The sequence below is a fragment of the Protomyctophum bolini genome (genome assembly GCF_963924005.1).
Source record: "Protomyctophum bolini genome assembly, chromosome: 16".
Taxonomy (NCBI): domain Eukaryota; kingdom Metazoa; phylum Chordata; class Actinopteri; order Myctophiformes; family Myctophidae; genus Protomyctophum; species Protomyctophum bolini.
Genome location: NC_137877.1, coordinates 32,853,533 through 32,868,487, shown reverse-complemented (window position 1 = coordinate 32,868,487; position 14,955 = coordinate 32,853,533). Strand labels below are relative to the sequence as shown.

General features: G+C 44.5%; 1 protein-coding gene across 2 annotated transcripts in view; it reads left to right on the top strand.

Annotated features, from left to right (window-relative positions):
* The window catches only part of LOC308330573 (rho GTPase-activating protein 6), a 38,742-nt gene that overhangs the window by 21,683 nt on the left and 2,104 nt on the right, over positions 1–14,955 (top strand). For both annotated transcript variants that reach the window (XM_080785498.1, XM_080785499.1), the window contains exons 3-12: positions 1,802–1,873; positions 4,020–4,288; positions 5,631–5,826; positions 6,265–6,320; positions 6,824–6,974; positions 9,811–9,959; positions 12,681–12,860; positions 13,584–13,681; positions 14,349–14,614; positions 14,748–14,819. In XM_080785498.1, the coding sequence (XP_080641624.1) occupies positions 1,802–1,873; positions 4,020–4,288; positions 5,631–5,826; positions 6,265–6,320; positions 6,824–6,974; positions 9,811–9,959; positions 12,681–12,860; positions 13,584–13,681; positions 14,349–14,614; positions 14,748–14,819 (1,509 nt within the window). The remainder of the gene's footprint in view (positions 1–1,801; positions 1,874–4,019; positions 4,289–5,630; positions 5,827–6,264; positions 6,321–6,823; positions 6,975–9,810; positions 9,960–12,680; positions 12,861–13,583; positions 13,682–14,348; positions 14,615–14,747; positions 14,820–14,955) is intronic.

The following is a 14,955-nucleotide window of genomic DNA, read 5'->3' as shown; positions in this document are numbered from 1 at the left end:
TTATGCACCCACTCTTGCACTCACATATACTGTAGCCAACTCACTCACTGTAAAATCCACATTTTAGGAATGTGACAAAAAGCCAATTAGATGACCGGTGGAGTCTCCAGCAGGAGACTCAATTGAGTCAGCCACCCAGCTGGTCATCATTGAATTAATGGCTTAGGAATGTTTTGATGAATTGAAAATGGTCTTAGTGCTTTTTATGGCTTTATCCTTTCAATCAATCAATCAATCATCCATGGACCACCAGTGGTCCACGGACGACCAGTTTGAAAACCCCTAGAAGCTTATTTGAATGAACGCATTGTTATTTTAAACAATCTATACAGTATATGGTAGAGTATGTTAATACAGCTAGCACATCTGCAGTGGCTGGAGGTGGTCTCCTTCCCTACTCTTCCATTGAAAACTTTAGACCCTGCTGTCAGATAGATAGGATACCTACTGGTTGTAAAGCAGTACTGCCTCAAGCTCATAAGTGAAATATCCCCCCATGCCAAGCAGGGACTGCCTCTTGGCTGAGGGGTAGAGATTTGTTCTGTTTTCCGGGAGACAACGTTTCGAAATTCCCGGTAGGACATGATAGGATTGCAGCTTTTACCCTGAGAGACCCCAGTATATTCCCATGTGGGTTTATTCTTACACTCACAGTTCTACTGTGCACAGACACATACAAACAAAGCACACCCCTGTCACTTGTCCCCTTCCCTATACAACCATTTTCCATTTAGTGCATGTCAGTGTTTCACGAGCTTGTCACAGCACGCCTTGACAAACCTGAGTGAAACTCTTCCAGTCCTGCTGGTTTTATTGTGAAATTTGCAAATGGATTTTCTTTTTTTCTTTTTTTTCCACCTTGAAAGGCACATTATTCGCTGGGCGATAGACGATAGATTGCATTGCTGAACCCTTGTGTCTCAGCCCTATTTTCATGGAGTGAGGTTGTCTTTCTTCACTGCGATCTGTTTCATGTCAGCCTTTTCCTCAGTCATCACGTTTCCTCATCTGGCGAGAGCTTCGCTTTCTGCTGTTCACATGATACATGAAACCTCATTTAAGCCTGGTCCATAATTCGCCGTGCGATCGTTGGCGTTGAATGCTGAAACCAGCCCAAACTAGCCAATCTACAACTCATTGTGAGCTTGTAGATCAGCTTCTTTGTGATTTGTGATTTTTTTGTTATAAAAAAAATAATATATATCACACCTATGTGAACTGAGCAGTGCAGGCTGGCTGGCTGCCAGTGGTATTACAGCTGTTTGTACTCTAAACAGACTGACAGACATGAAGACATGCACACACGCGGCCGGTCATTGGAGCTGTTAGGCACTGCTCAAAAACATGTGTGTGGTGCATGCGTGCTTGCGTGTGGTCTGGGTGGGTGGGTAGGAGGTAGGAGGTGTGGGGGAGGGGGGGGAAGGTGCGGGGGCTGTGTGTACTTTCTCTTCCAGTGTCTTTTGAAACAGCAGTTGTAGGTTTCATAACTTAACCATTTTGATTGATTGATTGAAATATTTATTAACAGTTTGCAGAATTACAGTACATGTGGATTCCTATTGAATAAGGATCTAGGTCAAGGTATGCACGGGCATGCCTTTATTCAGGTACTAACATTATATAAATACACTATAAATTTGGATTCACATTCCAGGTTTTCATCTCTTGACATGAATTACATTTGGGTTGCCTGCTTTGGCTTGCTTTCTGTGTTACAGTTTGGGAAGGTAGGACAAGATAATAGTGTCGTTATTTACAGCTGTGTATGCATGTTTTATTAAAGCCGTTTGTCTCTTTTCAGATTGCCACAAGCGTAAGAAGTCACTTCGGAGAAAGTTGGATTCATTATCCAAAGAGAAGAGCAAAGACAAAGGTAATGGGAATCTTGGTGTGACTCCTTTACACCAATATGCCCACGGTGCATCTCAATATGACATTCATCATCGTCATGTTTACACCATGATGTAATGGCAGTGATGAGAAATCCTTTGTGCTACTTTTCCTCACGGACCGATAAGACTGGCCTACACGACGCAGTCCGTGATAATATTATTGTTAGTCTTTCCAACCCAGTGAAGATAAACACAGCCGCTTTTAGGATGGTGGGATAGCGACAAGGTCCTGCCGGACCCTTGTGTCCCCCGTCCAGCTGGGTCTTGTTCAGGCAGAGTGGTGGAAAAAGTACTCACATTTTGTACTACAAGTAAAAGTACAAAATTCAGTACAAAATGTTTTACTGTAGTAAAAGTACAAAATGTAATTAAAGTACCAAAAGTAGTTCAAATAATTTGAAAATTGCCTACCGTATCTACAAGCTCACAATGCATTGTGAGCTTGCGTCGCATCGCAACACATTGTGAGCTTGTAGATCGGCCGAAATGTATATGGGACTGAAGTGGTTACTGTATGTTTTGCAATAATAATGAAAATATACAAATTAACTAGTAACTTAAGTTTTCAAATAAATGTAGTGGAGTGAAAGTACAATATTTGCCTCTGAGATGTAGTGGAGTAGAAGTAAAAATACTGGCAATTGGAAATACTCAAGTATGCAAGTACAAATACCTCAAAATTGTACTTAAGTACAGTACTTAGGTATATGTACTCAGTTACTTTCCGCCACTGCTTGTTTCCCCCGTCCAGCTGGGTTTTGTTTTCTCACACTCTCCGCCTGGTCAAGCCGTTGACAGTGGGGAAAAGGCACTCTTTGATCCGTCCGGAGGGAACTGTGTGTGGCGCTCACTGGAGCAGACGCACTCCGCTGTTTATACCCACAGAGTGAAAACATACAGTCAAGTATCCTTCAGAGGCTGCATGCTGGCCTGGCCGGAGCTACCACGCTCCTCAGCCCACTGGCTACAATGCAACGCGGGCAGGAATGTGGGGTTTCTCTGTCAGCGGGGGGGGCGGTCGAGGGAATAACAAAAACAATCTTGAGAGGTGGCCCCGTCGTCATAGTCCTGTCCTCAAGGCATGGTCAGCCCCCTTCCTCTTTGCTCTGTGTTTACAGAGACACATATCAGAAAGTATGTGTGTTCCCTCTGACGCTGGAAATTGGATATGCGGTGGTCGGATCATATTGTTTTTTTGTTCGGCTGTGCAGTTGTTGCCGGCGATGTTAAGGGGGCATATCGTTCATTCTCACTTTAGGGTTCTCACAAACCACACATATAATAATAAACATGTTTAAACATGTTTCCTGCATCCAGCCAAACGTTTCTTTTTTCTTTTTTTTTATCTAAGTTGGCATTGACCTTGTGTAAGATGCTCAATAGCAGAGGTGGAAAAGATTTTTCTGACGCACTACGGTTTTTTCGTTAACCAAAAAAGCAGAAGAAGCTAATGTTAGCTAACCCACGCTAGCTATCTTTCTCCAGAAACGTAAATATTGTAATCGCGATGCAGTGTAAAATCAGAAATGGTAAATGGTAAATGGTGCATTTATATAGCGCCTTTATCCAAGGCGCTTTACATAGATTGTGCATTACATTCAACCATTCACACACCGATGGCAGCGGAAACCATGCAAGGCACCACTAGAAATGAGACCTGAACCTCGGCAATCTGCCGAAAAACTTGCAGTTAAAACAGTACTATACTGTATGTATGCGCCTGCCCCCAAACACGACGGGCGGTGCCCTAGTAACCGGGCCTAGCAACCAGGGCCGATTCTAGAAATGTAAAATAGTGAAGCCTAAACGCCTTAGAACAACTGTACTCGTCCTGAGCACCAAGCGTTTTCATTTGATAGGACGAGTATACTCGTCCTTAGCATCAAATTGAATGTATGTTTTGTTATAATAATCACAATCTACAAAGTAACGAGTAACTAAAGTTTTCAAATAAATGTAGTGAAGTAAAAGTACAATATATTGGAAATTGGAAATACTCAAGTAAAGCACAAATATCTAAAAATTGTACTTGGTATAGTACTTAAGTAAATGTACTTTCCACCCACCACTGGTCAACAGATGCAGTGCTATGAACTCTTCTTGTCTCCCTGCGCTCCCCCACAACAGACACTTTGCCTCAGGCGTTTGGAATAGCGCTCTCACAGGTCATATCCAATGACTGTGCGCACAAGCAGCGCCACGAGCACCAGCGGGAGGGCCACAGGGACCCCAGTGACCTGATGCTGTCCTTCCTGCAGCTCACGTCTGCCTCCAAGAGGGCCAACAACAACAAGGACCTCTCCAGCAGCAACTCCTCCCTCAGCTCCACCTCCGAGACCCCCAACGACTCACCCCTGCCCAGCACGCCGGAGGCAGCACCGAGGACCCGCAGAAGGGTAACATACTGTAGGCTTTTTGCTGCCCCCAGACCCCCTGTAGAAGATCTGATTTATGCTTCGTTGAAGCATAAATTAGACTTAATCTGCAACGCAGCTCCAGGGATTTAGTATTTTTGAGCGGTGTATTTTGATTTAGTATTTTTGAGCGGTGCCTCCACCCCCACGCAGTAACTCTGTCATTTCTCAAAGATTCTTTCCAAAAATAATCAGAGTACAGTACAGTAAATATAACAATAAATGTAAAGTAAGTACGTACATTTTATTCATAAAGCACCTTTCAATACAATGTTACAAAGTGCTGTACAGTGGTCAACAGTAAAACACATCAAAATCCTTACGAAATAAGTACGTTTTTACCAAGTTCTTAAAACAGTCGACAGACTTATTGCAGGAATAATCAGAAGGCCTTCATCAGATGACCTGAGAGATCTCGTATTTGGCTTTGCATGCAGTAGTTCGGAGATGTACAGTATAGTGGAGCCAGCCCGTGTAATGCCTTATACTGTATGTTATTAGAAGAATTTTGAAATCGATCCTGGATTTAACGGGCAACCAATGGAGTGCAGCAAGCACTGGTGTAATGTGAGATCTGCAGTTTGTGTATTCTGTACTAATTGTAGTGTATGAATTGAGAAGGGGCCGAGGGTGGTGTAGAATCCATTACAATAATCAAGACAGGAAGAGAGGAAAGCGTGAATGATTTTTTTCGAGGTCTTGGGAACGGGAAGTGAGGGTTGGTTTGATTTGTGAAATGTTGCGTAGGTGAAAGAAACAGGACTGGGTGACCTTCTTTACATTGGGACTCAAGGTTCATGTGGTTGTCAAAGAAGACACCCAGATGTCTAGCTGAGTCATTTATATTAGAGGCCAATGGGCCTAGAGAGAGCCGAATGACGTTGGCAATACTTTCAGGGCTTTCATATGACTAATCTCTGTTTTGTTGACATTGAGCTGTAGGAAGTTTTGGGCCATCCTATTATTCATTGCTGTCACATACAGTCACATAGTGAGTGTATTGATGTCTTAGTTTCACCGCTCAGTTCACACTGTGATTTTCTTTCTCTTTTTGGTACAGCACTTTGGTTCAACACTGTTGTTTTAAATGTGCTTTATAAATAAAGTAAAGTGGATTGGATTGGATTGGGATCCAGGTGGCAGAGGCTACTGGCTCCCTGTGATTATTTGTGACGGCGTTGGCACATATACTGTGTTCATCTTGTTACTGGAAGCTCACTCGGCCGTCACACACACCGCTGCAGCATGTGTTATCACTTGCAGCCGCATGACTGTTTACCAGGCCTGCGTGACTGTACCGTCTTCACCCGTCTGTTTCTGGCAGGGCGGGGTGTCTGTGGATTGCATCACCGACCTCGATGATAACCAGTCTCGGCTCCTGGAGGCCCTCCAGCTGTCGCTGCCCACCGAGGCGGCCGGCAACAGGAACAAGCGCCGCGACAAGAAGCTGAGCCTCAACCCCATTTACAGACAGGTGCCCCGCGTGGTGGACAACTGCTGTCAGCACCTGGAGAAATACGGTACGCATCATCAAAGTTGAAAATGACTAAGCGTCTGTAAGAATACTACATTCGCCCTAGACTAGCCCTGTTTAATGACGTCTAGCCTGCCGTCCATTGCAGCTGGCACCCGCAAGATAACATATAATTCAATAACAAATGTGTAGTTTGTACAGTATGTTCAACATTAACCACTTACGCCTGATTATGCCTCCGTTGTACGATGGTGTTGCACAGCCAAAATTGCCAATCTACAAACTCACATGTAAAATGCTCCCACAAGCTTATACATTTGCAATTTTGCTAACTGAACATTCTTGAATTTTGCCTATAATGACATGCCCAAAATAAGGATGCCAGGGTTAATGTGGCTAATGGGCGTGTGGTGTTGTTCATCATACGCATTTTGAAACGGCATCACCACCTAAATAGTATACTGTGTATGTACACTGTCCCTAGGCCTGCAGACGGTTGGCATTTTCCGTGTTGGGAGTTCTAAGAAGAGAGTGCGACAGGTAGGTTTCCTGCTGACATACTCTTATTTCAGGGGTGTGGGCAACCAGGTGTTTAAGATCAATCGGTGGATATTGAGGGGCTTTTTGGTTGATCACGTACAGTAGCACTTTGAAAACATAGACAAAAACAACCTTTCATAGTATACTGTGGCCTGAATGTGAATGAATCATATGTGGAGTGGAGCAGTGTGAATTAACAGGAATGACCCTGGCAGCATATCACTGATCCACGTGCATTACTAGGCCACTGCTACTTTTCAACCACAGTTGACAAGATGGGACCAGACAGCAGTATTCTGTATATGTTTACCCTACATGAAACTGGATCAAGTGCTGTCATCAGCATTTTAAAATCCCATACATTATTTTTGCATTACTTTTACATGACCTATTATAAGGTTGTCCACCCCTGAGTTGCATTCAGTATGTAAACCGTATACAGTATTTAAAGGGATCATACCAGTTGTGCATTTAACCATTTGTACTTAATGTGTTGACCACAGCTCCGTGAGGAGTTTGACCAGGGATTGGACGTCCATCTGGACGAGGAGCACAGTGTCCACGATGTGGCCTCGCTGCTCAAAGAGTTCCTCAGGGACATGGCGGACCCACTGCTGACCAGAGAGCTGTATACTGCCTTCATCAACACCATTAGTGAGCAGTGAGCACGCACACACATTCACACACGCACGCACACATTCATACACACAAGGCTGGGTGATAGGACCACATATATTGCGGTAATTTTGACCAAATTTCTCTCTGTCGATTTTGCAGTGATAATATAATTTATTTTCTTTTTTATTTGTTTAGACATTTATCTTTATGCACATATGCGCACTTGAAAAGAACAAACATATATACACATATTGTACTATGAATGGGCTATGTGCACACAGAATAACTCTTCCTACTTCCGGCCACTTCCCTACAGGTGTTAACGATGATACCCCAATAACTGAGAGTGTACAAATGGAACCAAATGGACCCTTACACTCTCAGGCCCTCATTTATCAACCGTGCGTACGCCAACCATTTCCGGCAAAGCTTGAAATTGAACTTGACCATGTTCAAATCCCACGTCTGCTCGTGAGCTTGCTTACGCTTGTTTTTCTGTCGTAGAACGGCGGAGCAGCATTGTTTGACCAGCTGAGAGGCTGCCAAAGGCATGAAACATATGTATTCACTCCTAAACTGTTAATATAAAACTGTATGTATATGGGCTACACATGTAAAAAAGAAAAAGAAAAGAAAAAGGAATAGACCTACAAGATGTGTCTTTGTGTCATATGAAATTTGTAGGAGCTTTCCAACTTTACAATTAAAATCGCGCTTGATTTAAGCCATTTAAACAGTGTTTTGCATGAGCGCATACATGCGGATTTGGGCTGTCTGTGCTGGAATATTTCCATGACGTTGGAAAGTAGCAAGTTGCAATGCAGCTGCGGAGAGTCCCAACATGCATGGGTAGCCTATATACTGTAATCTACAGCAGGCCAACAGCACTAGTCTTTCTGGAGTTACGGTATATGCAATCTCCTCCTCGTTTAATAAACCTGACGTGTCACTGGAATGTCAAATGTGCCGTGCCAGCCCAGGGCAAGTGCATGGGAACCGCATCGGCGATAGGTATAGGCTAACCCAGCCAGTCAGCCCACCACCACCAGTAGGCCTACCATATATTTTGGCTGCACATTAATATAATTGACAGTTGACAGTCCTGCAGCCACTGCAGCGACTGCGAGGCAATCTAAATAGACTGTCGAACGTGCATGCAGTTGGTCACGGACGGACCACAGTGATAGAGAGAGACAGACAGACAGGACAGGAGGAGCACCTGCAAAACAGCAGCGTGTCACCGTTCGTGTGTGTGCCTATTTGTTATTTAATTATGGTTCAGGTTCAGGTTTTCGTTCACTAATATATCTTGTTGTATATTAAATTAAAAATACTTTAATAATTTAATATACAACTAACAACACACAGTGAAAGTTGCTTGCAAATTGCGATATGTGCGTGCGTGCGTGGCGTGCGGGGGGTGAGGACCGTGAGGCGGGCAGCAATAAGGGAAGCGAGAGGAGAAACAGACAGGGTAGGCCTACAACTTTATTTAATTCATGCAGGTGTTCTTTTTTTATTTATTTAACAACACACCAGTTAGTTGGGCAGCTTGCAAGTTGCGTGTGCGTGCTGTGCGTCTGTGCGTGCATATGAGAGAGGGGGGTGAGGCGCAGCAAGGCACGGGAGAAACCTATTTTTTCATGTTACCATGGTTTCAGGAAACGTATTGCCGTTTTCAGGTCGCAAAAACGAGGGCGAGGCTTGATTTCATAGGGCGTGCCAGATAGATTTCAGCCGTCACATTTATTAACGTCAGAACGAAATTAAGGAAGGATCAGCTGTTTGCGAATACTTTATAAATGCCGTGGCGACGTGGGTGTACTACGAAACCTGCACTCGAATCTGTGGCAGATTTTACACTCTATTGATAAATGAGGGCCTCAGAGTCGCCTACCCATACAGTGTAGCGGTTTGTTGGGGCGAGCTCGCGTCGGGGTGCCAGTCAGAGACCCAGTCTGACAAATGAGGTAAAATAATAACAGCCCCAAACACCGTACAAGGGATAGATAAATAAATATATCAACCCCTGGAACAAACAGTACACACAATAATACCATACAGAATCATAAAGGAAACACGCACAGACAGAGGACTTCATTTACCAGTGAGCAGTGTATTGTATTGTATTGTTCAAATGTTTTCTTGAAGACAATGTTCAGTTCCCACGTCACTCACGTGTGAACCAATATGACGCACAAATAATGTTCAGGCACCCAACACCAGTATCAGATCAGATCAGATTTAATGAATGTTCCCCCAAACAAATAAAAGAACAAGTCAGTCAGAACGTCAGACAGTCACGGTCAGAGCGCTGTGTAATCCCTTACTGACAGTTGATGACGGTTAGCGTTTCCTCATCGAACCATCCGGGATGAACCACACAGTGTTGTCAGCGTTGCCAGCGGAAACCGGCCGTCGGACGAGCAGCCACGCTCCGTCGGGGAAATGACTAACACTCACTTCTTGGATGGCGTGGTGTTGAGTGTTGACTAGTCCCACAGCGGGCTACAAACTACGGACTGTTTGTCTCTCACAAGCCAGAGGTAGGCTACACACGGACACGACCAGCGGACAGCCGAGTTGACAGCTGTCAGTGTCAACAGCAAACTCCTCGAAGCGCACTCCCGTTCCGTCCATTCATTCTCGTAGTGCACGGGCACGTGACGTAGGAGAGTGTTAAAGGCGCAGAGCGCCACAACAGGCCTGTTTGAGCAGAATGGAACAGAGCCTTCAATAGTATCATCGGTAACACCTGTGAAGGAAGTAGGGAAGGGGGCCGAAGTTCTTTCCAAAACGGCGTGTGTGCATAGAGCCCATTGACATTGTTTGTGTCTGGCTTAGTATTGATGGGGTTCTTCTTCCTCTGCAGTGCTGGATTGGTCTGACCAGGAGATGGCGCTCCAGCTGCTGATGTACCTGCTTCCACCTTGCAACAGTGACACGCTGCAGCGTCTCCTGCACTTCCTGTCCACCGTGGCCGCGCACGCCCAGGATAGCTTCGACAGCGACGGACAAGAGGTGGGCGATTAAAAAGATAATCAATTATCAAAAACACTGCGTTGTAAGACGAAGTAAAAAAGGAAGTGGTTATCCAAAATGTACTGATTATTAGATTATTGAAAAAGTTATCGATAGAATATTCGCTAAGAAGATAATCGATAGTTGAAGCCCAGGTACAGGCTTTAGTTCCGACATACTATTGGTCTGAGTGTCAACCAGACCGACAACCTAACCTAACCCTAACCGCAAGCACGGAGCAGCGCATGTTCGACCGCATGTCTGACCGTTGTTCCCACATGGCGGATCTTTGGTGTGTCGGATCTGCGTGTGCATCCCTTGCAGCCCTAGTGTCAATTACTCTTTGATCACTTAGTTACAAACTCTTGCCAAAGTAGAGATTAATTATTTCGCACAGTGATAAAAACTACGTTTTGTCTTTGCCAGGAGTGTAGGATTACTGGAGCAGTGAACATGGGGACAGGGGCATGACGGGTGCACATCAGAGTCCTTCACGGGTCCAATTTTCGATACCCGTACCCGCCCCACCCGTCAATCATCAGTTCCGCAACCCGCCCGTTACCCGTGATTTATATAAAACTCGAAACCAGATCCGTCCCGCCCATCAAAAAATGGACCCGTTACCCGCCCCGTTACCCGTTCGTATCACAGACACCGATAGCTATCATTGACTTTATTTCATCCAACACCGCATGTGGTGTGGTGGTGGGCGTGTTGCACACGGAACGGAAGACATGTAGTTAACTGAGGCTACTGCTGCTTATTATCACAACATAAAGTTATATCATGATTTTGACCTAAATGGCATATTGGCATAATATATCAACAAGGAGAGGATGATAAAAAAAAGATTAGCCTGATGAGTCGACCGTCTTGATCCAAGGCTGTTTCAAACATGGCCATCACTCATCAGGCTAATCTTTTTAAAACTTTATTTACACTTAGACAGAGTGACGCATTAGGCCAACATTTCCTGGGTTAGCTTTACAGCTTGTGTTGAATGTTGGCATTATAATCCCTTGGTGTTTCATCAGCGCGAAAGGAAATATAGGCTACAGTACAGGCTGCAGCCTGGTGATAAAAAATAAACTCCACACGTGAAATGCTACGATAAGGAAGCAAGGATTCGGCCGTGATGTCACTGTTATGCAACAAGGAAGTAGCACAGGGAAGCACAGCAGCAGAAACAGAACGCCATTATGAAGGAATCGGCAGTGATGTGACATCACTGACGATTCCTTGGGCATGTGACGGATTTAACTTGTTTCCGCTGTTGAGGAAAACCCCCAGCTCCGCTGCTGTTTATAACATTGTGCAGTCCGCTGATTAAAAAAGGTCACCCACCCGCGTTGCGTTGCGTTCCGCCCGTACCCGTACCCGTTGATTTATAAAGGTATATTGTCCCACCCGTCAAACTCGGGTACTCACGGGGTATCGCGGGTATCCGACCCGTTGCAGGACTCTGGTGCACATTACCTGGAGGGACATGACGGGTGCACATTCCCACCATTTTCTGGTTGTTTGGGAGAAGGCGGTCTGTGGCGTCCTGAAAGACTATTGTCCACTCAGACTCTTAACCCATTCTGACCGGGCACCCATTTTGGTGTTGGCATCATGTTATGCTTTAGCTATTGAAAAATAGCAGATCTACAAGCTCATATCGCGCCACCGAGTGGCGCGATACGAGCTTGTAGGTCTGCTATTTTTGAAAATTCGAAGAACGACTGACATTTTTAGAATCTGATCTCAGGTCAGAATGGGTTCATCAGACCAGTGTGTGTCCAGTGGAAACCTCGTTATGAATCTGATCTCAGGTCAGAATGGGTTAAACAACCCTAGTGTCCCTATTCTGGGCATGTCATAATAGGTGAACAATTCAGCAACAATAATATTGTAATTATTCGTTGAACGTTCGCATACTGTAGAGTTGTTTTTGGCTGCATTTCAGTTTTTATGCTATTTGTTCAAATTGACAGAAAAATAGAGCATTCTTTAAAAAAGATTGTCCAAAGCCACCTTCAGTAAGCTTCCTAATTATTGTCCTTCAACATAATTTGAGGGTAACCCCAGAAATGTTTGCTCTAACATCAAAGTTAGATAAATTCAAGCGTAATAATTTCTATTGTTAGCTTAGTGTCTAGAAGCTGTGCTGAAATTCGGGTGCACTTCGGGCATGCGCCAGAGACTCTCCCCGCAGGCCAGGATTACACTCACACAGACAGACATGCATTTATGGATAGATTACATACACCATTCATACAACGCAACCATACACAAAACACTAACTCATGACCTGTCTAATAATACATTTCATGAGTTAGTGTTTTGTGTTGTACTGTAGTGTTTGTGTGAACATGTGAGATGAGATGAGATATACTTTATTAATCCCCGAGGGGAAATTGAAGTGTTACAACAGCATAATGTGACGCATAAAAGCTAAAACTACTGGACAGACAGAAGAACACAAAACAGACACAAATAGACATAATCACACAAGACCAGGACCACCAAGGACCATATGCAATTTTGGCCGGAGGCAGTTTTTATGCATTCGCATTGTGTAGTCTGATAGCAGTTGGCATAAAAGAAAGTCTGTAACGTTCCGTGTGCATCCTCGGGGGGGAGTGTGAGCCTACGACTGAAGGTGCTCTTCCTATCCCGCAGCACACCATGGAAGGGGTGCATAGCAAACATGTCAACCTGCCACCCTGTTGTGTTTAGAACTCCGGAAACAAGATGACATCTCTCAACTTGGCCACCATCTTTGGGCCTAACCTTTTACGCAAGCAAAAGAACTCGGACAAAGAGTTTGTGGTCCAGAGTTTTGCCCGCGCGGAGGAGAGCACAGCCATTATCAGCGTGGTCCAAAGGATGATCTCCACCCACGGGACTCTTTTTATGGTAAGCTATCTTTAATGAGCGCCGTGGTGTGCCAAATGAATTGCATTTGAATTAGAATCACAGAACACACGAGGGAACACAGGCATTCAATAGCCATTCCTCCTCTCCCTTGCATAAAATCTCACAAAGCGTTTATGGGGAATTCTCAAGCTTAATGGAGCGGAGCCACGTAATGAAATGTCAACATTGGCTTTATAAGTTTGGAGAAGGACTAAGCTCATTCAGATAGTCTCCCATAATACAAAGCTCCATTACGGTAAAGCTAATATATCCCCACAATTTGTTTTTCACCACTGAGCCTTGTAAAGTTGAGCTCAGTGAGTGGGCCTGGCTGCAGGCTGTGACAGATAAATAGTGAGTCATTTCAATGTTTGTCTGTGACCTTAGACTGTATATGTGTTTCTGCTCTTCACCAGAAAATCCAGAGCAATTGATGAGGAAGAAATTGGTGTTGGCAAAAAATATATTTCATTCAGCATTGGCACAGAATCATTTTGCCTCTGTTGCATACAGAGGTACTGTACTTAGACATTAGCTGAAACTTAGGGCACTTTCACACCTAAAGTTCGCTTAGAAGGTCCGAATCAAGGACCAAGTGTATTTGACGCCCCTATCATCATTTGATGTCTGATTCTCAATTAAGGCATGGAATCAAACCTTGCTGCTGTCTGCCCTTGTTACGAGGTTCAATGGAAGGCTGTGTTTCTCTCCTGGCCTCTCCAGGTGCCTGCTGACCTGCAGAATGAGGTTCTGATGAGCTTGCTGGAAACCGATCCTGATGTGGTGGATTACTTACTGAGGAGGAAGGATTCTCAGTACTCGTGAGTTTTGCCCTTTGTCTGTCTGTCTGTCTGTCTGTCTGTCTGTCTGTCTGTCTGTCTGTCTGTCTGTCTGTCTGTCTGTCTGTCTGTCTGTCTGTCTGTCTGTCTGTCTGTCTGTCTGTCTGTCTGTCTGTCTGTCTGTCTGTCTGTCTGTCTGTCTGTCTGTGCTGCATGCATACATGTCTTTGACAGTGGTTCTCAGACTTTTTGATGTCAAACCCGAAATTAAGAATTTTGTATTCTTTTCAGATGGAACCCCCCCTTTCAAAATACAAGATTTGTGTTGTTAAAATGTTAAAAAAATGTATATATTTCAAAAAATTGTAGATCTACAGTACAAGATCACAACAAGATCATTGTTTTGTAGCTTGTAGATCTGCTAGCATAGCCAGTGTTTATAAGGTCAAAGTGCTTAAATTGCTATATTAATACATTTTGCTGGCAACCCCCTCAAGGACCCCTGGGGTCAAGTGGACCCCACTTTTAGAACCACTGGTCTAAAAGAAGTCAGTGGTTATACCTTGTGACTGCCCCCTTGTGGTATGCTTTCGTAAGTCAGAATGCCAACCCCAAACCCCTAACCATATAGGAGTACCTACTGTACCTACAGTACAGCATCATGGAACCCTTCGTGTCTGTCTGTCTGTCTGTCTGTCTGTCTTTACAGAAGCCCAGGCTCTCTGAAAACAGAAGAGTCCTTTTCTCTCAGTGACGACAGACGCTTATCAAGTGACTCCAACAAAGTCTCGAGTGGAGAGGTATCTCCTTATGACAACAGCTCTCCTGTCCTGTCAGACCGCCTGCTGTACAGGTGTGTAGGAGACAGTAGCCCTGACAGTAGCTCCGACAGGCTCTTCAAACTGCGTGCGCAGTACAAACACAGTGGCCATTCCACAGACAGACCTGGAGATACATGCACCTCTCCGACCATTGGTAAGGGTGAGCTCAGAATGATTTTGCATTAGACAGAACTAAGATATATAATGTATTGAAATATGTATATTGCTAAATATGTTGACGCATCACTTGTTCTGTCTCTTCTTCCCTTTTGTTTCTGACTGTTAAGAGGACCACAATGACAGTTTCTGGGGGTCCTGGCATGTCAGCCAAGACTTTGTGGACCAGCACAGCTTTACCGGTAATAGAATCCTCCTTTCATGTTGTTGCGAACGCAGTGAGCACTTACTATGAGACCTAGCAGATCATGTCTGTGTGTGTGTCTGTCTGTCTGTCTGTCTGTCCGTGTGTCTGTCCCGCTATCCAAATATGGAGTG